The sequence below is a fragment of the Falco naumanni genome, chromosome 10 (genome assembly GCF_017639655.2).
Source record: "Falco naumanni isolate bFalNau1 chromosome 10, bFalNau1.pat, whole genome shotgun sequence".
Taxonomy (NCBI): Eukaryota; Metazoa; Chordata; class Aves; order Falconiformes; family Falconidae; genus Falco; species Falco naumanni.
This window is the reverse complement of record NC_054063.1, coordinates 20,576,140-20,601,720: the sequence shown is the minus strand read 5'-3', so window position 1 is coordinate 20,601,720 and position 25,581 is coordinate 20,576,140. Positions and strand designations below refer to the sequence as shown.

Below are 25,581 nucleotides of genomic sequence, written 5' to 3'. Positions count from 1 at the left end.
CTATGCATGCGCTTTCTGATACAGCCTAACTCCAGGTTTGTGCCTGACCCTGAGCTGGTCCTCCCTGGATGACACTCCAGATGAGTGTCCTGCCTGAGGGCTGAATACTGCACAGGCAGATTTTTAGAGGCTGCTGTTGAGTGAAGACTGTCTTAACCATAAGACTGCACTTATTTTGCTGCTGTCCACGACAGATTCCTCATTGCGCATAGAGATTATTCTGCCCCTCCAACCCTGAATCAGCCCTAGTATTCTGTTGCCTGTTCTGACCTAAAGAAAAGTTCGATTAAAGCATAGGTGATAGCATGGCAAGATCCACCTACCCTGTCACTGCAGCCAGTGCCCTGCAGATACCTGGAAAATTATAGGAGGGAAAACATAAAGCAGTTATTTCCCAAGTGAGTGAATGTGGCCATCAGTAATTTGCAACACTTCATTTCACTGGGGCCAGGGGAGACATCTGATACATATTGCCTTTTCTGGACTGATAACAGTTCTCCTGGGTTCACAGAAAGTAGGTGGAGCCAAATGATACCAAAGAGAAAAATGGGATTGCTGCCACATGGTAAACTTGTCATCCTTTAAAGTTAGTTGAGATCTCAAAGCTAGAACTGCTCCAAGAAATAACAAGTACAAGCAAAGATGTTTCTTGATGAGAATATTAAAGAGCATGTTGTGCCTGGCTTTGGCCTGATGAACAAAAACCTCTCCTGTACCTGAGACTTTCCAGATGCCACATGTGCAGGTGACCTGTGTTCTCAGCGGTGCCTGTGGGCAGGGAACGAGCAGCACTGTGGCAGCTCTGCAGCCCTCTGTACACCCGGGGCCTCCAAGGATGGACCAAGTGGCTGCTGGTAAACTGGTATGACTACAACAACCTGACTGGCTTCCTATTCCATCTGAGGGTACTCATCTACGGACCGGGGCAGCAACAGCCCTCGTTGAACAGCCTGCTCTGCATGGCTGTTGACAAGAAGCACTCCAGTTAGCCTGCGGGCTCAGCGGGCTGGCTGTCGCCTCTGCGGAGAGGGCTGCACCAAAGGTGTAGTCCAGGCAGGGTAAACTGTACCATCCTTCATGCAACTGTGGGACAGGCTCAAGGTTTTACACCAAACTGTCCTCAGCCTGCACTTCCTAGGGTTTTGGGGTACCAGAATCTTTTCTAATACCTACCAGTTTATTTCAAGTAACTGGCAAATCCAACAACAAAAAAACCAAAGGGAGTGGTGGGGTGGTCTCTTCTTAATCATGTTGGGTGTTAGACACCTCATGAAAAAGGAATATTGGGAATTCAAACAGCCAAGCAAAAGGTTGAGAGGGCAGATTCTTGGCCAAGAGAAAAGCTGTTTTCCAGCCTTCAAGGACCACTTAAGCTTAGTAACAATGGTAAAATCCATACATGATTTTTGCCATCTGGTATTGCTTGCAACGATGAGATGGGTTCTGGCCTCAAAAAGGCCTCAAAGCAAATGCTCATAGTATTACTTCTGAGCCATTTAACTTTTATTTTTATACTGCTAATCTCAATAAAATTACCTGATATTTTTGCTTCTGTCAGATGTTTCAGACTCGTTCTTGAAAGTAAGCAGAGTGGGATGACATTCTTGCAAAAGCAGCTAGCCCCTCTGAGCTGAGCTGTCATGGTTCAGCTTTGTTTAGAACAATGGGGAAAAAACAAACTAAAAAAGGCAGGGGCTTTTCTTACCAGGTTTTCAGAAGCACATACACAGGACTAGGAATGTGAACGTGGGCCTCAAGACATCCTCAAGATGACAGTTCAAAGTGTTTCTTCCAGGTTTGTTTTCAGTGGGATCCCAATCCTATTTGCATTCAGAGGTGCTGAAAATCTCGCAAGAAAAGCTCATTTCAGGTGAATACAATTATTAAAAAGCACTTTTAAGCATGTGTGAGAGCTTGGCCTCCTAGTCAAAGCTTTACTGATGGTTCCCGCTGCCTCTGCCTATTTATGACTTCATTCTGGCATTCCCTTTCCTATATTAAACATCTGAGTATCCTTTATCCTTTGAATTAGATCTAGTGTATGTCGCTGTTCTGCAGCTGGAGCGCAGCAATTGTGTTCTTCACAGCTAGTGCCTCTCTCAGACTTCTGAGGCCGCGGCTGTGCCGAGGGGAGCTGCCCCGTCCAAGGTGGCCTGCCACTTGCTCGGTGCCAAGCCACCAGCCAAACGCCCCTGGCACGGCTGCAGCTGTGATGGGGAACAGCCCGAGTGCAGGAAGGTTTGGGGAACACGGAGCTGCCCGGCTGTGGAGCTGAGGCGAAGCAGGCAGAGCTCAGGGATGGGCAGCATGGCTCAGGGGCTGGGGGCTGGCGATGCCTGGGGAGCCCACCGTGAAGGCAGGTCTGTCCTCTCCCACCATTGAAAGGGCAGAAGGAAGAGACTGCATGCTCTGCTGAAATCAGCTTCTTCAATTTCTACGTCTAACTTTCCAAGGGCCAAGAGCACTTTTTCCAGCTCACCTGCTTCTGCCTGCGGGCCCAGGTGGCTGCCTCTCCACAGGCACTGTTTGCACTCACAGAACTGGCTCCTGGAACAACAAACAAACGAACAATTCCCCTGGGGCAGTTCAAGCCAAATTCTGCTGTCTCTCCCCTCAAGAACACTGTGTTTATTAATTGTTTTTCTGTGCACCTGTAGCCTAAAATGCTCGCTGCTGGGGCTGTAAGTCTTTGCTTATGTCCTGTAGGAAGGTTACACCACTTCTTCTGGAGGGATGTGGCTTCAGCACTACCTGAACCCACTCGCCTGCCTGGCACAGGAATAAATCACCAAATCCCAGACAGGGTGAGCTCCAGCCCGCCCTGCCCAAGCAGGGTCACCCATCCCCTGCCCAGGACCGCAGCCAGGCAGCTTTGGAGTATTATCCCCAAGGAAGGACATTCCAAAAGCAACCTGAGGGTGCTGGCAGTGAAAAAGGGTTTCCCAGTGCTCAGAGGGAACCTCCTGTGTTTCAGTTTGTGCCCACTGTCACTGGGCATTTCTGAAAAGGACTTGCCTCCGTCTTGTTTTCAGGGGAGGCTTAGACTGGATGTTAGGAAACATTTCGTCACAGAGAGGGTGGTCAAGCCCCAGCCCAGGCTGCCCAGGGAGGGCACGGAGTCACCATCCCCAGCGTGGTTTGGAAAACACGTAGGTGCGGTGCTCAGGGACAGGGTTATTGATGGACTAGCGCTCGGTTAATGGTTGGACTTTGTGATCTCAGAGGGCTTTTCCAACCCATCCCATTCTCTGATTCGGTGGTTCTTTCCCCCCTCCCTTCAGGTATCGAGATACGCTGTGGAAGATCCCCTGGAGCCTTCTCCAGGCAGAACAGTCCCAGCTGGCTGGATGAGAGCTTTGGTTCCTCGTGTTCTCTCAGTGTTTCCTGAAAACCCACCCAAATTGTCTTCTCTTTCGTAACAGACACTGGGAGAGCCTGAGGTTTTGCTAGTGCTTCTGCCGCCTCTGTCCTCCCAGTTCAACACATTCACATGCACTCGGCCTCTTGTCACTTTGGGACCTCACAGATCAGCCTTCCAAAAGAGCAGATGCCAGCCACAAAGATGTGAGCACATCCCTGCAATGCTCCAGTCCCTGTTTACATGCATGAATGTATCACGAAACAGACACGTCACACAGAGCTCAGAGATGCGGGGAATCTCTCAGTGCATCCCACCTGCGGTATCTGACTCACCTGCCAGCAGCTCTGACCCTGTGGCTTGGCTCCAGTCACAGCAACGAAAGCAGTAAGCAAGCTCTTCACATGCTTTCACCACTTCTCCCAAAGCTGCACAGAGACCCTTGAGCCTTTTTTTCAGACTAAACAGTATCTGCCAGAAAAAAGAAAAAAAGAATGTGCTAGACTATGCAACAAAGCCACCGTTTTTTGCTGTGCTAACAATGTATTTCAGCTCCACATTCACTAAATACTACATTTTCAGGTACTCTTTTCCAAAATTTCTCTTTACAATAAAATTAATAAGATTAATGAACAAAGACAGTTACTTTAAGTGTAGGATTTGATAATTTGCTTTGAGATCATCCTTACCAGCTGTCTAACTCATGGGAGACAAGCTGTGGCTGAATCATATATACATTAACATCTATAGTTATTAGGCAAACAAGTGCGATGCCACAGCAGCTGTCATTCCCTTACACTAAGTTATGCACCATGACAAGAAAACAGGAATCATTCCCGAAGGACAATGTGATGGAATTTTACAAAGCAAGTGCAAAACACTCGCGTCTCTTAGATCATTTGTAATATGAGAGAGCATAGGGAGTATCTCTAAAGAGACTCCAAAAGCTCTCTGGGCAACCCGTGCCCAGAGAATTGCCTACCGTACAACAACAACATATTCAAAGCAAGAAAACCACGTGGGTCAAGCGCAGTGCCAACATCCCACCGCCCTGATGCGTCCCTGTAATGGGAACGGGGGTATTTAGTGTCACAGCTCCAGCACGAAGATAATAACAGGGTGTGCTCACCATGAAAGGATGTACTCCCCTCCCCTTCACCCCGGACCTTGTTAAGCTGCTTGTCACTAATTGAGGCAAATCTGAAATTCACACTCTTTTAAAACAGAATTATATACATTCTTTGTTTAAAACCAGAAGAACATGAAAAAAAAAACTCCTTTTCAAGCGCACCCTTGCTCACTCCCAGTGGGATCAGCTCCAGGGATGCAAAAATCAGGACAAGCTCCTGCCAGGACAGCTGGTGGTAAAACCTCCTGGGAGCTTTTCAGACTGAATTCCTTAAACGTGCAGCTTAGAAGTTGAACGGCCACAACATGAAGCATGGACGGAGCCTGTGTCCCGGGAATCCTGCCATACTCCTTTGTCATTTTGCTTTCAGGCGGCCAGACCCGCTAAGGGAAATGAGATGGAGAGCTGGACGAGGGGATTGTGCAGCACCGTGTCCCCGCTCGGTCAGCGATGCTGTGAGGGGAGCAAAGCCACAGGTACAGCAGGTGCCTTCTGAGGCAGCGTTTGTTATTCCAACAGACAAATACTTCTTTCTTTTAAAGCACGGTGGGTAAGCAAGCACACTGAAGGCAGGTGGCTGGTAAGATCCTGGAGCTCCCAGCACAGTTCCTGTGTCGCCCCTGTGGTCCTGCCACAGTCTGGTGGTTGCTGCCAGGCTCTGCTTGCTAAGCACCACAGCTTGCTCCTAGCGAAACAGAATTCATTTTCTAAGCAACAGGAAAATAAAACCCCTTTCCCCTTTTCTGGAATTCTCTGCCCAGAAATTCCACACGTGCAACAAATACAAACATCTCCAGGACCGCAGGGCTTCCACTCGTGCTGTGGAAAGATGCTTCTGTGTATTATCCTGACAGAGAGCCCACAGCCCGCCCAGGCGGTGCTGGCACTCATTCCTGTGGACAACCTCGAAAACTGGTGAAGGAGCTTTCCTGTACTCGAAGAATTCCTGACTGTCATACAGACATGTTGAAACACAAGACAGAGAAGCCCCCAGTCTCCTGATTTAAACTGGAAAAACCACCCTCAGCAACAGGCGCCACAGTGAGGGTCAGAGGACCAGAGCAGCCTCTGCAAAACCCCGCGGGGCCATGCGTCTGAGCAGTCTCCAACGCTCCGCACCTGAAGTCCAGGTAAGCAACAGCTGATGATGTTTGTCCAAATCATAGGACCGGTCCCTGAATTTAATATAGCCTGCAGGTACAGCTTATTTGCCAGCTCCCACAGCTGCCACTTTCTCTTACAGTCTGTGGCGCTTTGATTGTGGCTCCGGAGACATCCACGCCGCATGCATCCCTCCGCATGCACCAACTACCGACCCAAGGGAGCCCAGTCACTCCTCGGCACTTCTCCTCTGTGGCCAGGGCAGGTCTGGTGAAGAGCCTCCCACTGAGCCTCCAGGGAGGGAAAACCCACCTGGAGAATCAATTTCAAGACTTTGTTAATGCACTCTAAGCCAGCTTACAGCCCGAGGTCCTCTGCTGCCCACCTGTCCCAAAAATGGAATGCAAAACTAATGTAAACATTTTTGGGAAGAAATTTTATGGTTTAATTTCATTTTTCAGTACTGTGGTCACCCAGACAATCAACTTCACATCACTAAAAGATTAAAATAATGTATTTTTACAGTCTTACACAAAGGTCGCTGAGCATTCACAGATCATGTAGTCCTTCACACTCACCTGAAAATCCACTATATCCTCCACCAACCCCTTGAGGCCCCGGACACCCCTCCACAACCACTTAACGTTCTAAGAGGGAAGTGGGGGACCTGTTATCTTTCAGGCTGCCCACTACTTTGCCATGTTTTACTTGAGTGCCAATGGACTTTGAAACCCTCTGCTAAAATTTACGGGTAGTGGCAAAAGAACAACCTGAGATGTAAAGTTATCCAAGACTACATGAACGAATCCAGGTGGGAGATCCCAGACCTGTTCAGCACAGATGCCACAAGGGGCCAAACAGCCTTTCAGGAAAATAAGTGGTTTTTTTCCACTGCTGTTGGTTGCACATGGGATATGCAAGGTCTCAGAGAAAAAGCATGGTTTTCTGATGCCTGGGGGAAAAGAAGACAGGTAAAAGAAGAAGGGGAAAATATTTAGTCTTTGAAATACCATGGTCATGTCATTTTACAGTCATAGCTTCTCCATGTGGTACCTCAATCATTCAAAAAAGCCAACCCTCCCCATTTTTACTGCAATACACTATTTTTTCAGCCAAAGATGTGGCCTTGTAAAATCTACTGCCTCTTTCTCTCCACAGGGATGTGCTGCATGTGCAGCATCTCCTACCCGAGAGCCATCAAATGAAGTCCCACGGGAAGGGCTGAACATGACATGTCCCCCCCTCAATGGGTTAATGGTGCAGAGCACTTCCTTCTGCAGAAAGCAACTCCTGACATTTGCAGGGGAGGCTCTCACGCTTCCCTCTTTCCTAGAGAAGGAGTCAGAAGGAGGGATACGCCAGTTCCACAGAAAGACCTATCACAGAAAGACTTTCTCCTATCTCATTTTGTTCCAAGGTATACGCTGCCATTACTGCCTCCGTTCTGCAGGGTAATTCTAGATTTCAGCAGGTTCGCAGAACAGGGTGCCACCCCATCAGTGACACCTTGCATCTCACTGGGAACATCCACGGATCTGACCTTCACTCTCCCGGTCTCTTCACCCCACCCACCTTTGGGCTCTAGAGGGGTCCACACATGCGCCAGGAGCTCTTCCAGTTGTGCGAAGCACGGGACAGAATGGAAGTCGCTTGGGCTTTCCCCACATGGAAGGAAAGGATAAGGAGGCTACCAGCCCTTCCTGGCTGCCAGCCAGCAGAATTAGCTCTGTAACTCAATGTTCAGCACAGATGGCTAATTCTTGCTTCAGCCGGCCAACAGTGCACTTCCCACCTTAAAAACATGCTTCGCTTTTTTTAAGTTCGGGGTAACACTGTGATACTATTCTAAAGACCATCCACGGAACTGATTCAGCTGCATGGAGGCAACTTCTCCATGCCTCAGCTTGGCTAAGAGCAGCTGAAAAGCTGTAGAGAAGCAGCTATTGAAGATGTTCTTCCTTAATGTGTGGTTATTTTCGTTCATGCATCAGCCTACTCTTTTATTATATATCTATATCTCTATCTGGATCTAGATCTATAGATACGTTTCCAGGTCACAGATCATGATGTTTATAAAGACATGTTAGTCCCTGCAGGACTGGAATTACAGAAAAGAAGCAGGGAAAACAACAGAAGAAGAATTATGCAAGGAAAGTCGTTGCAGTCCTGCATGAAATCACATCAGAAGCCTGGGATAAATGAGCTTGGAAGTGCCTTGGATAAAATTGCTCCACACATTTATTGGCCACGGATTTTCCAGTCTGCATCTCACAGGGACAGAGCAATCTCTCTGCTCCTGCCGAGCTTCCAGCCCCGCACAGCCCCATGTAATGTCAGCACAAACTCTAACTGAGCACCACGCTCATTGCTCCAGGTCGTGACAGCAGCTGATGCAAGCAAAGGTCACCCACATTTTTCATCTGTCCACTTCAAAAACAAGCATGACCTGGATCCAACACTAGCACAGCTGTGACCGATAGGGCCCATGCCTTCCACCGCATTGCGCAATTCCCCACACATATATCCCGGGTCTCGTGCCTTCAGCTGCAAAGGATGCTCACTGCCCTCCACAGCCTCACACCCTGCACTGCTATGAAGCTGACTGTTCCTCTGCTCATCACCATGGTGCTCTGCAGCTCCCTTGGTAAGTTTTGCTAATCAAAATTACAGGATTTTATTTTTATTTTTTTTTTAAATAACCTCGAACTCATTAAACCTCCACACAAAGTATTCAAACTGCTCAGTGTACCATTAAAACACCTGTTAGAAACCACTCTAGGAAGCAATGGAAAGGCATCTTGGTACCTTGTTTAACATTTGCAGAGAAAGCGTGCTGTGCCCCTGCATGATGCCCCAATGATTCCCACTGAAGGCTTCTGGTGATGACAGGGAAATTTAAGTACCTGGCTTCCAAGAAAATACTATGCACAGCAGCTTGTGTAAGGTCTCTGAGATTATTTCTGCTTGGGCACTTATGGCAAGGTTCATCTGACTAAATTTATGTAACCTGTGACATGACGGCTGGTGTTGGAGTACTCACCAGGCTGTCCCGTGGGTCAGTGGCCCGGTGACAACGCAGGTCCGCACAGCACAGGCTCCTGCAGTGCGTTGGATCATCTGTCCTGCTGCTTCCAGGGGCCAGATCAGACGTGGAGACTCAACCTTAAGCAAAATGAACCCAGCTTTACTCTGTTGTTTAATGATGGGTAACTACTACCATCACCCAGCACCGCCTCTCGGCTTGGCTCCTGGAGCCCACAAAGGTGCCTGATCTGAGGCAGCTGTGATGGCAAAGTGTCAGAAACCAGAAAATAAACATGGGAAAATAAGTAAACTTGGAAGGTGAAAATACCTGTGAAAGCAGAGGCAACGTAATTCAACATGTTGATTAATTCCTCTGAGGTTATTAACCAAGAATATAGTTATGTGCAATTAGAGTAAGAGAAACAGCAGGGTGATCAGGAATACGCTGTGCACTGATAAAGCAGTCTTACCAGCTGAAGAACCTAGTGATTTTATAAAAGCAAATAAAGAACACAGATTTTAATCAATGTGGCTTTCACATTAAATCTTATAAATTAAGAATGAGGATGACAATAAAAGGAGGAGGAAAAAACCTGGAATTTTACTAGAAGGGACAGAACTTAGCAGACTGATAAGTTTTTGGTTTGTTTTTTTTTTAATTAAGGCTTAGTGAATAAATCATGATGGTTCATACAAAGAGAATATAGAAAGGAGGTCAAATTGCAAGGCCTTGGAAGAACAGCATGTTGCAAGCAAATTCAAAGTCAGCCTTTGTAGGCAGTTGTGCAGGGAGCAACATCAGAAGGCAACAAGATTTTGACTTGAAGAAAAGAGATTATAGAAGTAGAAACATTTTCAGTTAGCTTTCATCTAAAATGCTGATGCTTCCAGAAACAGGAGGAAAAAAAATGTAATTACTGAATATTATGGACAACAGGGAGGAGGGGAGGGGACAGGACCTGGCAGGCAGAAGGTTATCCATGGACAGTGGGATGCCACCGAGGGAACTGTGCAATGGGACAGCTCCTGGAATGCCAAACCATTTCTCTGGAAGCTTTAAGAAAACAACAACCGTGAAGCTGAGAACACGGTCAGCAAAAAACTTCACATGATTTTTATGTTGTTATTGGGATGGAGAGGGTTAAAGCAGCTGAATCAGAACAAGGGAAAGGTTGGTTCATCTCAGCCCACTTTGTCTCTCATACTCCAGGAGCTGGCTCTGATCATGAGGTCATCCCCAGCTTTCTTCAGACGCTTCTTGAAGGCTCTGCTGAACAGCTGTACGTTGGACCAATTTCTCAATATGAAGTCGATGATTTGACCAAAACTGCTTTGAGCGCGTTAAAGGGATGTATTGATGACCTTTCTCCTGAGCATGTAAAGGCCCTCGTCGATCTGCTGGTAATCCCCTCCTTTTATCATTACCATAATGGCTATCACTGCGCAGCCTCATACCAGATTCTGGACAAAAAGCACCCAACAACTTTAACCTAAGCATCCCTTGGCCTCAGGTTTGGTTGCATACCAGCACAAAGCTTCCAAGGGCTTTAAGAGAGCAACAAAAGATGCTCTCCGCAACAAACACGGTGGCCCTTGGTGGCTGGCACTGACGGAGATGCTCACTCCCGCTGTGGAAGAAGCACCTGCTTCATGCAGGTGTGTTGTTAGGAACAGAGCCAAGATGAAAGAAAACTTCTAGGCAACAGCAAGCCGGACTCTGGCAGAGGTGACACGCTTGCTCTCTGCTGCTTGTGACATGCACTGCCCTGGTGAGTGCTGGCGGGTGACAGACCACCGCTCCGTGCTCACGCAGGCTCTGCCAGGGAATGGCCCCGGCGTGGCGCAGAAGCCTGGCTCTCCTCTGCGGTTCTGTGTTTCGGCGTGCTGCATTCACTGCTCTCCCTTTCTGTTTCAGAAACTTGTTCGGACAGAGGCTTGAACGAACAGAACGTTTGACCCGGCTGCTGCCAGCACTTCCCAATTACTTCCAGTTTCTCATACCCAAAGCCTCTGGGAAAATGACGACCATAAAACCAGAGGAAAGCAGGATGCTGGCAGCTGTTTTTCCTAAACTCTGTGTGCTCAGTACTACACCCTCTCACTTTCCAGTCTGTTTTAGATCTTATTTCTTTAGCGATAACACCTAAGTTCTAAATAAAAGTCAGATGATGTTTTAAATTATTTCCGTCACCTGTCCTTACAAATAAAGGTTTTTTTTCTCCTTCTTACTATTAGAATAAGATACTGTTTGTTTTGATAAGGTCTAACCAACAGCATTATTCTATATACCAACACACCCCCAGCACAGCCAGACACAGATGCAAACATGCACACGGGTCAGCAATTTAACTCTGAATGGCCTCAGGGAATCATGCCCTCAACCAAAGCAACTTTTTCCAAATGTTGACCATTTCTCAAAATAAATGCAGTAGTTCTGACTGACAGCAATGGATTCAAATGGCCAGCTTGCTTTGGACCATGCTGATGGCCCTCCGAGCACCCCTGGGAGGCACACAACAAGTCACCTAGAAAAGCAGGGATATTTCAGTGTCAGCGCTGACAACAAGAGAAACCTGACGGAAAGCTGGATGCCCCGTGATTCCCAAGGGAGAACTGGGCAGACAGCACAACCACAACTGCCCCAGAGCCCCCAGCTGCTCCTTTGCCAGTGGGACCAGGAGGAATGCACCAGAAAGGGCAGCATCCCTCCCAGCCACCCTTGTACCTCTCGTTCGATGCTTCCCCACCACTTCTCTTTGGCTTCACGCTCTCCTGCTGGCTGTGCTGAGTCCACATGAGCTCCCAAATGCAGTGAGGGTGGAGAGGAGGGTAATGCTCTCTCAAACCGGCATGTCACCCTGAGCACAGACAGACTGCTCCAGGGGGAGCAAGCCCACGGGGGTGGCCCTGTCACCCACACTTCCAGTTCACTATATCCTGGGTCTCGTGCCTTCAGCTGCAAAGGATGCTCACTGCCTGTTACAGCACAAGCAAGCTATCAGGCTGCAACAAGGCTTTTACCATTGGTCAGATTCTACTGTCCGTACTGTTTATCCTTCCTCTACAGGTCAGACGACACACCCACCCCCCCACTCCTCAGGGCTATTTAACTACTTAGCCAGAACAAGCTACAGCTGCACATCATCCATGTCCATCAACCCACTGCCTTCGAGGCAAGGCCACAGCTGCATGTTATCAATGCTGATCAACCCTCTGCCTTCACTCTTCTACAACTGCCCTTCACAGCCTCACACCCCACACTGCTATGAAGCTGACTGGTCCTCTGCTCATCACCATGGTGCTCTACAGCTCTCTCGTTTAAGTTTTGCTAATCAAAAATATAGGATTTTATTTTTATTTTTTTTAAATAACCTTGAACTCATTAAATCTCCACATAAAGTGTGGAATCCCTAGCCTTAGGAGGAATTTGCCTTCGTCTTCCAGGGCTACCTCTCTGTTAGAATCTGAATTTACCGCTTACAAGCATAGAAAGATTAGTTTCAAACAAACAAGGTACCTTCACACTAACTGTTTGAACCTAGAATGCATGACCACTTCTAAGTTCTTTAAGATTAAACTTTAACCCTTCTGTAACATTTCCTGCCTTTGAGACTTACTTACTTATAAGTCTCATTTACTTAGGTCAGATTTTTCAAAATTATTCTTTTTGCGTATCTCACCTGAATTGCCTAATTCTGGTCCGCAAAATGCGGACCCTGATCAGAGGACATTCCCACTGGTGCCTGGTACCTTGCTGTTATTTCTGTGAGTGATGCCTTAGTCTCTTCTCTGGCTTTGTTGGTGTAACAGGGGAAAGCTTCCAGCTGTCCTTAAGAAGTATCAATCGATACTGACACACCTACACCCATTCTGTCCTGGTAGTTCAAAAAAATCAGCTTGTCAGTAATCTCCAGGTGAATTTCCCCACTTAGTGGTCCCTGGGGGTGGTCTTTGGCTATTTGCAGGATTATTTTTAAACAAATGGGGCGCTTTGCTATTCCAGACATTACTATTCCAGTCATTCCTACACATGTAATCGAATTTTGGAGACTAGAGATCATGGCCTCACTACCCCAATGTGTTTCTTCATGTCTCTTTTCCACAATCCTAGTCATTAGTGGTGACGGAACAATGACTTGTTCTGTGGGGTTATTAACCAACCCTCTCTGTTTATGGTTGCTTTTAACAGTGATGCCATTCGTTGCTCTGCCTCACTATAATTGGGTGTCAGGACTGGGAGCTGTACCTGCTTTACTAGCACTAGTGCAAGGATGCTTCTTCGTTCAGCCACCTCCTTGGCAGTTTTATCAGCCAACTGATTCCCCACATTCACTGCAGTTTGCCCAAATGGATGTGCTTTGCAATGCATTATTAAGGATTTTTTCCTTGTATTTAATAGGTGACGCTCGGGTTGACAACAGTCCTCTTCCCTTCCAGATAGCTCCATGTACATGGCCTATCCCAAATGCATATTTGGTGATGTATTGATGCGTAGAGCCTAGCCTCTACCCCCTGTGCAGCCGTAACCATTGCATATCCAGCCACCCGTCTTGTACAAAGCTACTACCGTCGGTACACAATTCCAAATCAGGACCAGTTAATGGTTCATCCCTCAGATCCTCTTTACTGGAATATACATGTTCAGCAATTTGTAGTCATGATACAGGGATTCAGTGTCCCTTCTGAATTCAAAAGCATTGCTGGGTTAATGCTGTCGTGGTTCAAGTTCTGCATCATCCTGCTCCAACAAGATAACTTGATATTTGAGCATGTGGCTTGGAGACAACCAGTGTCCCCCCTTTTGTTCTAACCCAGAAACCACCATATACGGAACATACACTGTAATTCTCTGTCCCATTGTTAATTTTCTTGTTTCTTGAATTAAGAGCCACAGCACAAACACTCTGGCCATCCTTTACTCACATTGTCCAATTGTTGGAAAAATATCCCCCAGCTCTCCTTTATGTTCCCCATCTTTAAGTCAGCACATCCAGCATTAAATGTAGTCGTTCATATACAAATAACTCAAAAGGCTTAGACAAACCAGACAGTCCCGATGCAGGTGCCGACATCAGAGCCGCTTTCAAGTCCTTGAAGGTTGCTCAGCATTTGGGGGGCCAGGGTAAATGGGTCTCTTTTGACCCCTTCAAAGGTCGGGGCCCAGGGACGTATACAATTAATAATACTATAGTTGTGGGTAATCTGAAGAATATGTGTGTCTCTCTCTCCCAGGATATCTGTTCAGTAAGCACGGGTGTGCTGCGTGGGAAGGGCCTCCACGGAGAAAGAAGCCCCGCACGCCCCGGGTGGAGCGGTGCCCCGTGCGCTGGCGCTGCGATGGAGGCCCCTTTCATAAAGGGGTTTTACCAACAGTCCATACCGAGGATCCACAGTCCGCACCACCCGACCATGCCCAGGAATGATCTCAGCTTTGGCTGAGACATTACAAAAATCCAAGACGATTCACTCACACACACATGCTTACAAAAATTTTGGTCTCAAAACATAATCCAGACCTCAATATCCAATTCTGTTCCAAGATACCCAAGACAATTCATTCACACACACATTCTCAGAAAAATGCCAGTTCTGGGTGTCCCTGGAGTTACCAAACCTTACCGGTTCGGGTTCCTTACAACTCCACCCTGCCGGGTTTTCACCTTGACCGATGGGCAGACTATTTCACCTTGAAATAAAAGAATGCCTTTTACCTTTCCACAGGTCTTGCTCTGATCCCTCCAGTCAGGGGATTGGAAGCTCTCACCGAGAATCCGTGGGTGCTGGCTGCAGGCCCTGCGATTCCATGGATCCACCGAGGTTCAGAAGCAAAGTTCCATCTGGGTCACCAAAACTGTCACCAAAGCGGGGCATACGGAACTCCGGAACTCCAGCGCAGCGCCGAGGAGCAGGCGTGCCTCCATCGCAGCGCCGGCGCACGGGGCACCGCTCCACCCGGGGCGTGCGGGGCTTCCTTCTCCGTGGAGGCCCTTCCCACGCAGCACACCCGTGCTTACTGAACAGATAACCTGGGAGAGAGAGACACACATATTCTTCAGATTACCCACAACTAACTATAGTATTATTAATCGTATACGTCCCTGGCCCCCGCCGACCAGCCACACCACTGAGCCTGCGTGATGTCACAGTGCGTTTCCATGATGAGCTGAGGCTGCTCCCCAAGGCCACCTGGCAGGTGACACCACAACCTCCCCTGCCAGATCGCTGCCACCCTCCCGCGCTCTGTCACCCACCGACGAGCTCACCCGTGCTCTGCCACCCACCGACGAGCTTGCCCGTGGCCGGTCCCATGGTCCAGGCTGAGGAAGGTGAAGCGCTGCTGCTCCTTCTGGGCAGGTTTTGCACTGGCCACTCTCCGGGGAAGCCCCTCAGCAGCTCCTGCTGTTCCCGTAGGCTTTGTGGCTGCCTCCGACACGGACGGAGCCTGGGTGGGCACTTGGAGACCCCATCGCCCACGCAGCTTCATCTCAGCCCAGTTCACCACGCCGGCACCCAAGTACTCGATCCCCGGGACAACAGGTAAACCCCGTGGCGAGGTGGGGAGGCGTGTGTGCCGCGTCCGGGAACAAGCAGGCGCAGCTCCGGTCCCCTTCGCTCCACGGCTCCCCGCCCTCTGCCGGAGCAAGGGCACGGGCTGGCCCTTCCCGGGAAAGCCCCAGGGAAGAGCTGCCCGACCCTGCCGAGCGCCACCGGGGCCTCAGCAGAGCCATAACCCTGGGCGTGTGCGAGGAAACCGGCTGCTCCTGCCTCCTCCCTTCCTCCTTCCCCTCCGCTGCTGCTGCCGCACTCAGGAACTGCCTTGAGGTGTGTGCTGGAGGCAGGTGTCCTCTCACAGGCTTCCTTCCCAGGGTACCTGGCTCACAGCCCCACCAAAGTCAGAGCCCCCGCATACACGTTCCCCACGGCCAAACGTCCGGTGGCCAGCAGCTGCTCGCCGGGGCCGCGCTATTACGTCCCGCCGGCCATCACCAGGCACGGGAAGTACGTCGGCCCGGCACAGCACATGGCCGGGCTGCCTAAGACAAAGAGCGAGGTGGCCCCCGGACCAGGTGAGTACCGCTTCTCCAGCACTGGCTCGGGCAGGACAAGCACGCCTGGCCGTTGCCCCGTGCGGGCCAGGGTACAAACCCATCGGCTCGTGCCCCTGAGCAGTTCCCAAGATTCCAGAGAGAAAGCAAATGGGGCTGAGCACCTCCTCCTGCCCTGGCCTCTCTGGCTCGAGGAGAGCCCAGCTTCAGTGCTGTCCTCTGCCTCTCCCTGCCCCAGGTGACTACTCCATCGAGAAGGCCAACAAGCACGTGTACATGCGCCCGCCAGCACAGCCCATGGCCTTCCGGCACAAGGCCGCCGCGGCCAGCACAGTGCCAGGTAAGGGAATGTGGGGAGCGCAGACACCAGCACCGGCATGCCCGCCGGGTGGGCTCTGCTGGGCGGCAGCTTGTGCAGTGGGCCTAGGGACGAGCCTGCCCGGCAGGACACAGCTAGTCCCTTGACAAGGTCCCTGGTGGCCCAGAGCACCAGCTCCTCCCATCCCAAGGAGAAGCAGCAGCTCAGGCTCTGAGCTGCCGATATGCCACGTGCGACAGAAGACGGAGGCGCTGGCAGGAGGGGCAGGACACCCTTCCTGCCCTCATGCTGCTACCCAGGCGCAGGACTCACAGACGCTCTCCCTTTTCCCCTTCCAGGTGTGGGCACCTACATGCTGCCCAGGCTGGTGGGGCACAACACAGCCTGCGTTCCCGCCAGCCCGTGCTACTCGATGAAGGGGAAGAGTAAGCACTACAGCTACCTGGAAGACGTGCCCAAGGTGAGCTGTGCACTCTCCTCGGGGCGCAAGGGCTCCAGCTGCACCAGCACGGTCCGTGTGGGCAGCGTAAGAACCAACACCCACCTTGGGCACCCAGCAAGCTCCACTCCTCTCTTACAGACACCCGGTCCTGCTGCCTTCTCCAAGGTGGACCTGGACACCTACAAGAACAGGGCCCCCAGGTACACCATGGGGAGCAGAACCAGACTTGGAGGCGACAAAACAGTGAAACCGGGGCCGGCAGACTACTGCCCCGGGAAGGTGAGGCACCCATCGTGGTGCTGCTCAGCCATTCCATGCCGATGTGCACTCAAACGCCGCAGGCTCTTCAGGGGGACATGCCACCACTGAAGGGAAAAGCAGAGCCAAGAGCAGACCTTTCCCGTGTACTGGGATACTGGGGGTGCAGGGGCACCCAGAGTGGTCTGGCTCATCCAAGTTTCAGCCCAGCTCCAGCCAGGAGCTTGCCCTGGCAGGTGGTGCCGGAATGCCACTCCATTCTGCATCAAACACAAGATTTCCCCACTCGGGGGCCTCCTAAAAACACCCGAGGGATGTATTTTACCCTACCCCAAGCTCCAGTTCTCTGGCCTTCACGTGCCTCCCCAGAAAGGGCAGAAGTGCCAGGCAGGAGCAGCAGCAGCAGCCCCTCAGGAATGTCCTGGTAACACAGGAGGTTCCCAAGGAACGTGCCACCGGGACAGGGGGTGTCAGCTGGAAGTGCCCAGGCACACACGAGGCACGGCCAATGCCACAGACACGTACATCAACTTGCCGCACCGGGTGGCCTCTGCTGAGGACAAGCCTTGTGGAGAGCGAGGCACCATGGTCACACTTTGTTTCCTTCTCACTTTTCCCCTTGCAGGTGACGTTGACCAAGCCCCAGGCTCCCGCCCCCACTTTTGGACTCCGACATTCCCGCTACACCACTCCTCTGATACTTCCCCTGTAAGTCTAATAAAATAACGTACCCCCGTAGATCTTGTCTCGTCACCTTCTGCGGTGGGGTGAGGGGGTGCGGACAACTGGCTCTCTCCGTTTCGTGCCCGTGCTCCCACTGAAACGTTGCAGGTGAGGGTGAGGGGACAGCACCGAGATCAGCAGCGTGAGCAGGGCAGAGCTCTGACCACCATGTCACCGGCTGGAGCCGAACGCTGCCCCGGGGGAGCAGCCCAGCCCTGGCTGAGCATCCCGCAGGCACAGGCTCACCCCAAGGACACAGCCCCTCTCAGCACCCCCATCTTGTCGTACACGGGTGCCCTTCCCTGAGCGCACACCCAGGGCACTGCCCATGCCCCAACGCTGCACCTGTCCCCCCGCCCCTCACTCCCGGGCACCGCAGGACCCCCTCGCAGTGCCCAGCAGTGGTGGGCAGGAGCTGCTGTGCAGCGCTGGCCCTGCCGAGGCCCCGCAGCCAGCTGGGGTGCGCGGGGAGGCAGCCCCCTGCTTGTGCAAGGCCCCGCAGGCGTGCGAGGTGCTCGTGAGAGGTGGCTGGGAGGGCGCTGGCTGCTTGTGCAAGGGCCGGACAAGGCACAAGCTGCCCCAGGTTACTCCTGGATGTTCCTTGGGTGCTCGTGCGAGGCACTGGCAGCACACAGTGCTTGTGCAAGGGTTTGCCTGGGGGAGAGGAAAGCCTGTCCCCTACCCACTGCCCTACAGGGACACAGGTGGCCAAGGGACCGGCACATCTAGGTGACCCCCCTTTGCCCCTACACACCCCCACTGCCACTCCAGGGACACAGGCATTGGTCCCTGTTAGGTCTTGTCCTGTCCCCATCCCAGGCACAGGCAGGGGTCACAACACACAGCTCACACGTTTTATTTATTGTCCCCAACTGTGACAAAGAGGCTGTGCCTAGGATGTTCCCAGGCACAAGGGGGTATACCAAGGTGGGGGATGACATGGTGTGTCACTGGGGCCACAAGGACAACAGAGGGTGTCAGTATATGTTGAAGGGGTCACTGGGGCAAGGGGACAATGTGGGGTGCTACCAGGGCTGGGGGAGCAGTATGTTGACAACATGGGGTGACCCTGTGCCGGTCTGGAGACAAGGGGTGTCCCTACATGTTGCCATGCGGGGGGATATGAGGCATCGTACTGCGTATGGAAGGACACATGGAGCGTCCCCATATACGTGTGGGGATACAGGTCTGTCCCCAGAAATTTAAGAGGACCTAAGACATGTTCCCCCTCCCGGACACGTCCCTGCTCAGCTGCTGTGCCCCATGGTGACACAGATAGCCCGTGGCCCTGTGTCTCACTGCTATGTGATGCCGTGTCCTGCACATCAACCCAAGCCTGTGTCCCCACGTCCTATCCCCGCTCGCAGATGAGCTCGATGACACTGTGCTCCATGGGGACAGGGTCGAGGCAGCGGTGGGCGGCGCTGGCAGCCACCTCATCCAGCAGCCCCTGCACCACCCGCTCGTCAGCGGCGAAGCGCCAGAGGTAGAGCTGCAGGTAATGGCCATCCACCTGCACCTGCTGCAGCCCGAAGCGCCCCAAAGTCCGCAGCCGCACACACTCCAGCAGCGTCTTCAGGCTGATCTTGATGATCCCTGTCAGCACCGACACCTGGGACACGGGGACAGCAGGGACACATGATGTCCCCACATCCTCGTGCAGGTGTGACTCCGGGCATTCCTGCCCTGGTCACCAGCCCCAGGGATCCCCCCAAGTCCCAACACGTGGGATGTGGGGACACATGGTGCAGGGGAAAGGGGGCTCCTGCAGCCTGGATTCTTCAAGTGCAGGGAGGCTTTAAGTCCCATCAGCATGGGGACATGGAGTACACCCTTGTCCTGGGTGCCACTCCCAAGGACCACCCCCCAAGCCTGGACCCGTGGGACAGTGGGACACAGGGGACACATGGCACAGGGGGATGGGGACACTCTTGGCCTGGCTGTTGGGAGCACAGGGAGGCCTCGCGTCAAGTTGACACAGAGGCAGTCTTGCCCTGGTCACCAGCCGCAGGGACACCCTGACCCCGGCACCTAGGACAGGGGAGCATCAGGGGACAGTGGCAACACCCTTCTCCTCGTCATCAGCTCCTTGGGACCCCCTGGGCTCCAGCACCTGGGTCACGCAGACACCAGGGACAGCTGACAGCTGGGAAGGTGGGCACTTTAGGGACCCTGGGGACATCTAGGGACATGAGAAAAACCCCACAGCCTCACCTTGTTGAACTCGACAGGGCTGAAGATGTCAATGCGTTCAGAGAAGAGCTTCTGGATGTTGCTGAGCAGGTGGGTGTCCATGGGGGCACTGGAGACGGACACAGGGACAGTCAAGTATCTGAGAAAGCCAAGGGATGTGGGGGCAGGGACTGCCAGGAGACACGGGGATGGGGACACCTAGATGGTCAGGGGATGTTGGAATAGTTTGGGGATGCAAAGGCAGGGGAACGTGAGGACGGGCGGTGGATGTGGGGACAGGACACAGAGAGACAAGACACTCATGAGACACAGGCACATGGGATCATCAGGGGATACTGGGACTGTGAGGGGGGAACATGCAGATGGCTGGGACACATGGGGATCACCAGGGGATACTGGGACATTCTCAGGACACGAGGATGGCCAAGGGATTTCAAAGTGGTGAGACAACACTAGGACAGTCTGGGGACACAAAGAATCTCATGGGGAAGATGTAGCAGGTACCACAGGGGTGACACAGGGAGCACAGGGGTGACAGGGTGGCTCTGGGGGTGACCAAGAGGTGCCCGGGTGACAGGGCTGACCTGGGGGTGTAGCTGGGGGCGTAGCGCCCAGGTGCCCGTGAGCTGCTGTAGACGGAGAAGGCGCGCCGGCTTGAGTCACTGCTCTGCGCACGCCGCACCCCTTCCTCGAAGAGCTGTCCCACCTGCAGCACCGCACCCTCTCAGGGCTGGTATCCCACAATCACCACAAAATACCCTCTGGGACCCCACCCCAAGCCACCCAGGATCCCTCAAATCCTCTGTGACCCTCCCAAAGCTGCCTAGGACCCGCAAAGATCCTCAAGAACCATATAGGGACCTCGGGCATCCCCTCTTGACACTTCAGGACCTGCTGGGATTCCCAGCTCTCCCAGGAACTCTCTGGGACATCTGGGAACTGCCAGGGGACTTCAAAGACCCCTACAGAGACCCTCTGGGGACTTCCTGACCCCTCAAGGACCTTACGAGAACCTCAGGGCCTCTCCAGGGACCCTCTGGGATACCTGGAACCCCCCGGGAGACTCCAGCCCCTCTGGGCTTCTGGTGTTGTCCCAACCTGGACATCGATGGCAGTGATGTCCTCAACCACACGCTTCATGACGGCACGAACATTGCGGGGCTCGACAGTGCCCAGCCAGTCTCGTGTCTCCACACTCTTCCTGAGCATCTGTGCCACCGCGGCGCCCTGGACCTGCACGTAGTGATCGAGCAGCCGCTGCGCTGCCCCCCGCGCCTCTGCACACAGTACTGGTCCTGGTGTCACTGCTGGGCCTGTGTCCTGGGGGAGCAAGGGACATGGAGACATGTAGGAACACCCCCCACACCTCTGCACTCAGCGCTGTATCCCCAGGCCACGGGGCCAGTGGTGACAAGGGACATGTGGGGGTGCCCCCTGTGCCTCCACCACCTGATGTCTTGGGGGCACAGGGACATCAGGGGACTCATGGCATGCTATTCAGGCCACCCCACCTGCAGCAGCATTGCTGTCATGTATCCTTGGGGCATCTGGGGGGACTTGGGGACAAGCAGAAGCCCCTTGGGGACATGTGGAGGTACCCTCGAGGATGTTTGGGACACACTATCACAGGTAAGGACCCTTGAGCCCCCGCTTGCACTGCCATCCCCAGGGTCGTGTCCTGGATGGACACAGGGTAATGGCAGGTCACAGGGAGGAACCTGGGACATTTTGGGGTCCCTCAGGGACATTTCAGGGCAGACAAAGACAGAAGGAAGGGCTTCATACCTCCACAAGCGCCATCGTCCCCACCACCACGTTCTGGGTGGATACAGGGCTACTGAGGAACCTGCAGCCATCTAAGGTACCACAGGACCAATCGGGACACCCTTGGGGCCATTTTTGGGACCATCAGAGCATTCTGGATCCACTCAGGGATGTTTTGGGGAGCACAGACAGAAGGAAGATCCCCATGCCTCCACACACACCATGTACCACCACTGCGTCGTCAATGGACGCTGGGACACTAAGGGACGCAGAGCCATTCTGTGACATCTTGGGGACATGCAGGGTCCTCTTAGGGCCATTTTGGGCTAACTGGGGCAGTTCTGGGGGCTCACCTGGGGAGGAAACTGCTCATCAGTTAGGGTGAGGATGTAGCTGATGGTGGTGGCCTCATAGTCAAGACAGAGGCGGGCAAGGAGCAGCAGCAGGGCCGGGGGGGCTGCAGGGGCCCCTCGCTCAGCTGGGCCATCAGCGAAGCCACGGGTGGTGCGGCAGAGCCAGCGCACAAAGGCCACCACCAGCCCTTCGTGCACTGCCTCCACACAGAACTCCCCCTGCAACCAAGAACGGGGAGTTACGCCCCAAAAATAGCACCCTGGGCCCCCGAAAACCCACAAACGACCTCGTACAAGCTCCAAACCGCCACAGTGAGCCACAAACTGCCTCATGTAACCTCCAAATCGCGTGCCCCCCCAGCCTGCCCTGTGCAAGCCCCGACCTGCCCTGTGCCACCTGCAGACTTCCATGTGCCACCCCCAGATTGCTCCAGACACGCCCACACTGCCTCACAACCCACCTTGAAGTAGGGCAGGCTGGCGAAGGCGACATCCTTGGCAGTGAAGAGCTGCACGTAGGCCAGGACGGCCTTGAGCTGGCCGAGGATGGAGGCCGCGAGCGTGGCCAGGAGGTCGGGCAGGCCGGGGCCCTCCTTGCCCGGAGGCCGGGGGGCAGCCAGCGCCTGGCGCACGTCACCCAGACACCCCAGGAAGAAGGTCTGCAGCGCCCGCAGGTAGCGATCGACCCGCTCGCGTGCCGCCCGGGCCACCAGCGCAGCACCTGCCTCGGCCCCAGCCTCGGGCAGCAGCTCAAGGAGGGCGCGGAGGCGACGGTGGAAGCGGTCAAGCGCTCGCACCAGCAGTGAGGTGTCGCCCAGGCCCCGCTCCAGCGCCAGGCGTCGCTCCAGCAGCTCGAAGTAACGGGTGGTGAGGGTGGCGGCGAAGGTTTCCAGGCGGCCATCCCAAGCCCCTGGGCGCCCCTCGAAGAGGCTGCGGTACGAGGCCGCGAGGAGGCACAGGTTGCCCACAAAAGCTGAGCTGCCGCGGTCGACGAAGTCAAGGATGTCAGAGGCGGGGGGTGGCGTGGTGGCGGTGCCGGAGGGGTCGGCTGGGGGAAGCTCAGCCTCCAGAGCTGCCAGCTCAGCCTCGAGGCGGGCACCAGCATGGCTCAGGAACTCCTCACACAGCTCCTCAGGTGGCTCTTCCAGCTGCAACAGCATCTCCACGCACTCGGTGAGCTCCTTGGGGTCCAAGGTGTCCTCCCTGGGGGAGTGGGGGAAACAAGGGGGTTACTTAGTGTAAGGTAAGGTTCTGGGATTAACAGCGGCACCTCAAGAAACCAGGGAACAAGCAGTAAAAGTCATCAGTAGGCTTCAGAGTAAAAAGTAATTATTCAAAACACAAAGGGGGATGAAAAATACTGAAGAGCATCAACATGTTCTGAAGTTAACAGCGAGTATTGTAATAAAAAACTGACTAAAGATCATCAGTAGGTTCCAGAGTTTACATTAATAATGAAAAAACACTAAAACTCCTCAGCAGGTTCCAGAATTATCCCTTTACCATAAAGATGGGAGAAAAAAACTCTGCATAATGTAACGTTTTAAAAGCTCTCAGCAGTGGTCAGAATTATTCCCCTCACTCTATGAATATTCTGCACAAAGGATTGTTCCTGGGGTTGCTACCAGTATGCTCCAGGGGAAATTCCCTCCTCCCTAAGAAGTTTTTTTGGGGCTGTTATCATTAGGCTCCAGATTTAACACCCCCAATCCCTTGAAAAGCTGTCTCCTGCAGCTGTTACCAGCAGGTTTTGGAGATGGTACCACAACCACCATCACCACCTACACGAAGGCTCTTCACTGGAATGGCTGTCTCCAGAGTGAACCGCCTCCTTCCCCCCAAGGCTGCTTCCCAGAGCTGTCAGTAGGCTCCAGAGTGAACACCCCCCAAACCTCCATTTCCCAGAGCTGCCAGCAGCAGACGGCAGAGTGAACACACCGGAGGCGTGCGCGGAGGCGCTGCGCCAGGTCGGCCATGATGGCGTGGCTCTCATCCTCGATGGCACGGAAGGAGGGCAGGTGGCGGTAGTGACGGAGCACGGCACGGGCGCGGGCGTGGCAGCGCAAGGCTCGTGCAGGCTCTGCCCCCGGCGCTGCCCAGCGCCGCAGCCGCCCCGGCACCTCCACCAGGGACTGCAGCTTCCGCAGCAGGGCCTGCACACCTGCAGCCAGGGATCCAGCAGCAGAGTTGGGGGGTGGGGGTGGGGAGAGGGCAAGAAAAGGGGTGGGGCCAGATTGCAGGGCAGGGCCAGGAGCTGGATCTGCCCCCCTGGGGTCCACTCCCCCCAGATCTGCTCCTCAGCCCTCCCACTCCATTATCTGCCCCCGATCCCTGGATCTATCCCCCCCAAGCCCCCCGATCTGCCACCCTCGGGGTTTCTCTGCATAGGCCCCTCAGCCTCCCTCCCACAATCCGCCCCCCAGATCTGTCCCCCGGGACCCTCCCCCTTCCCATACCAGCAAGCTGGGCACCACGGCGGTGCCGGTCCTGCAGTGCGGCACTGACACGGGCACTGGAGGTGCTGATGGCCTCCATGTTGGCAGCCAAATCGTCCATCTCTGCCTCCATGCGCCGGAAGTCGACCTTCATCTTTCGGATGGTGTCTGGGGAGAAGGAACCAGGCATCTGGGGTCCTGTGGCTGCCCAGGACCCCCCTGCTCCCACCTAGGCGCCCAGGTCCACCTGCTGGGTGCTCACCAGTGGCGGAGATGAACTTGTTGTAGTTCTCATAGAGCAGCGTCTGCATGTCACTGTCGAGGGCACGGATTTCTCGCCCCAGCGCAGCCTCACGGGCCAGCAACTGCCCCAGGGGGCATTCACTGCGCACCTGGAGGGGGGCAACAGCTGCACAACGGCCCCCAACCCCACTGCTCCCCACCTCGGTTCCCCACTTTACCCCTGGTAGCCTCCAATTGCCCCTCTGGGCTCCTCGCCTGCCCTCTGGGGCCCTAACTACCCTCCACAGCCCCTCTGGGATCCTCACCTGCCCCTCGAACCCCCAGCTGCCCCCCCATGGTCCTCCCACCATCACCTGCTGCCCCCCTCACAGCCCTAACTGCCAGTGGGGAGCCCCACCTGCCCCCCCGGCCCCTAAATGCCACCTCGCACCCCCCTGGCATGTGGAAACGTCCCCCAGGAGCCTCCTCCTGCCCGCCGGGGCCCTCCTGGCACCCTCCGCTGCCCCCCACCCATCCCCCAGGGACTGCCACCTGCCCCGGGCCCCCATCGCTGCTCCAGGGGGCCCCAAGGCCACCCCCACGCAGGAAGATCTACGGAGTCCCCGCACAGCCCCTCCCTGGGGGGCTCGGGTGGTGCCGGGGGGGTCGCAGGGTCCTTCGGGGGCCCTGAGGGGCGCCCCCCTGCCCGGGCCCGCCGGGGGGGCGCTGGGAGGAGCTGCCGGCGCCGCCGAGGGGGGCCTGGGCGCTGCAGGGCGCTGCCGGGGGGCCCTGACCGACCCAGGGCTGCCGGGGCGCCCTGCCAGTGCGGGGCGGGGGGGAGTCTCCACCTCGGCCCGGGGGGCTCCCAGGGGCGAGGGAGGGAGGTCGCTGCGGAGTCAAAGGCCACCTTAGTGAGGAAAACTTCCGGGTCGAAGTGGGGCCCGTTGATGTCGGCGGGGTCCGGGTCCGGCTCTGCCGCCTCCGCCGCGGGCGGGCCGTAGTACCGCTGGAGCGGCCCATGGGGACGTCGCCACCCGGTGCCGCTGCCGGTACCGGTGCCGGCTTCGGGGCTACCCCCGGCCCGGCTCTCCGCCGCCTCCACCTCCGCCATCGCGCCGGGCCGTCCGGAGCGGCCGCCACTTCCGGCCCCGCCCCCCCCGCGCCTCTTCCGCCGGAACCGCCGGGCGCCGCGGCAACGGGCCGCCACGCAGCAT

General features: G+C 54.4%; 3 protein-coding genes across 3 annotated transcripts; 2 read left to right on the top strand and 1 right to left on the bottom strand.

The window, feature by feature from the left end:
• The first annotated feature begins 8,102 nt into the window (after positions 1-8,102).
• SCGB1C1 (secretoglobin family 1C member 1) lies at positions 8,103-10,793 on the top strand. The gene is made up of 3 exons (XM_040609532.1): positions 8,103-8,232; positions 9,823-10,013; positions 10,528-10,793. Exons 1-3 carry the CDS (start codon positions 8,142-8,144, stop codon positions 10,549-10,551), a joined length of 306 nt encoding a protein of 101 aa, XP_040465466.1. The 5' UTR covers positions 8,103-8,141; the 3' UTR covers positions 10,552-10,793.
• Positions 10,794-14,749: 3,956 nt separating this feature from the next.
• ODF3 (outer dense fiber of sperm tails 3) lies at positions 14,750-18,152 on the top strand. The gene is made up of 4 exons (XM_040608884.1): positions 14,750-14,757; positions 14,929-15,149; positions 15,479-15,889; positions 16,277-18,152. The coding sequence occupies exons 1-4, from the start codon at positions 14,750-14,752 to the stop codon at positions 16,786-16,788; spliced, it is 1,152 nt and encodes a 383-aa protein (XP_040464818.1). The 3' UTR covers positions 16,789-18,152.
• An 88-nt stretch (positions 18,153-18,240) lies between these two features.
• VPS51 (VPS51 subunit of GARP complex) lies at positions 18,241-25,518 on the bottom strand. The gene is made up of 10 exons (XM_040609071.1): positions 25,275-25,518; positions 24,408-24,537; positions 24,167-24,313; positions 23,649-23,871; positions 22,172-22,913; positions 21,711-21,929; positions 20,692-20,913; positions 20,178-20,299; positions 19,615-19,702; positions 18,241-19,012 (listed from the first exon to the last, which is right to left on the bottom strand). Exons 1-10 carry the CDS (start codon positions 25,476-25,478, stop codon positions 18,752-18,754), a joined length of 2,358 nt encoding a protein of 785 aa, XP_040465005.1. The 5' UTR covers positions 25,479-25,518; the 3' UTR covers positions 18,241-18,751.
• Between the last annotated feature and the right edge of the window lie 63 nt (positions 25,519-25,581).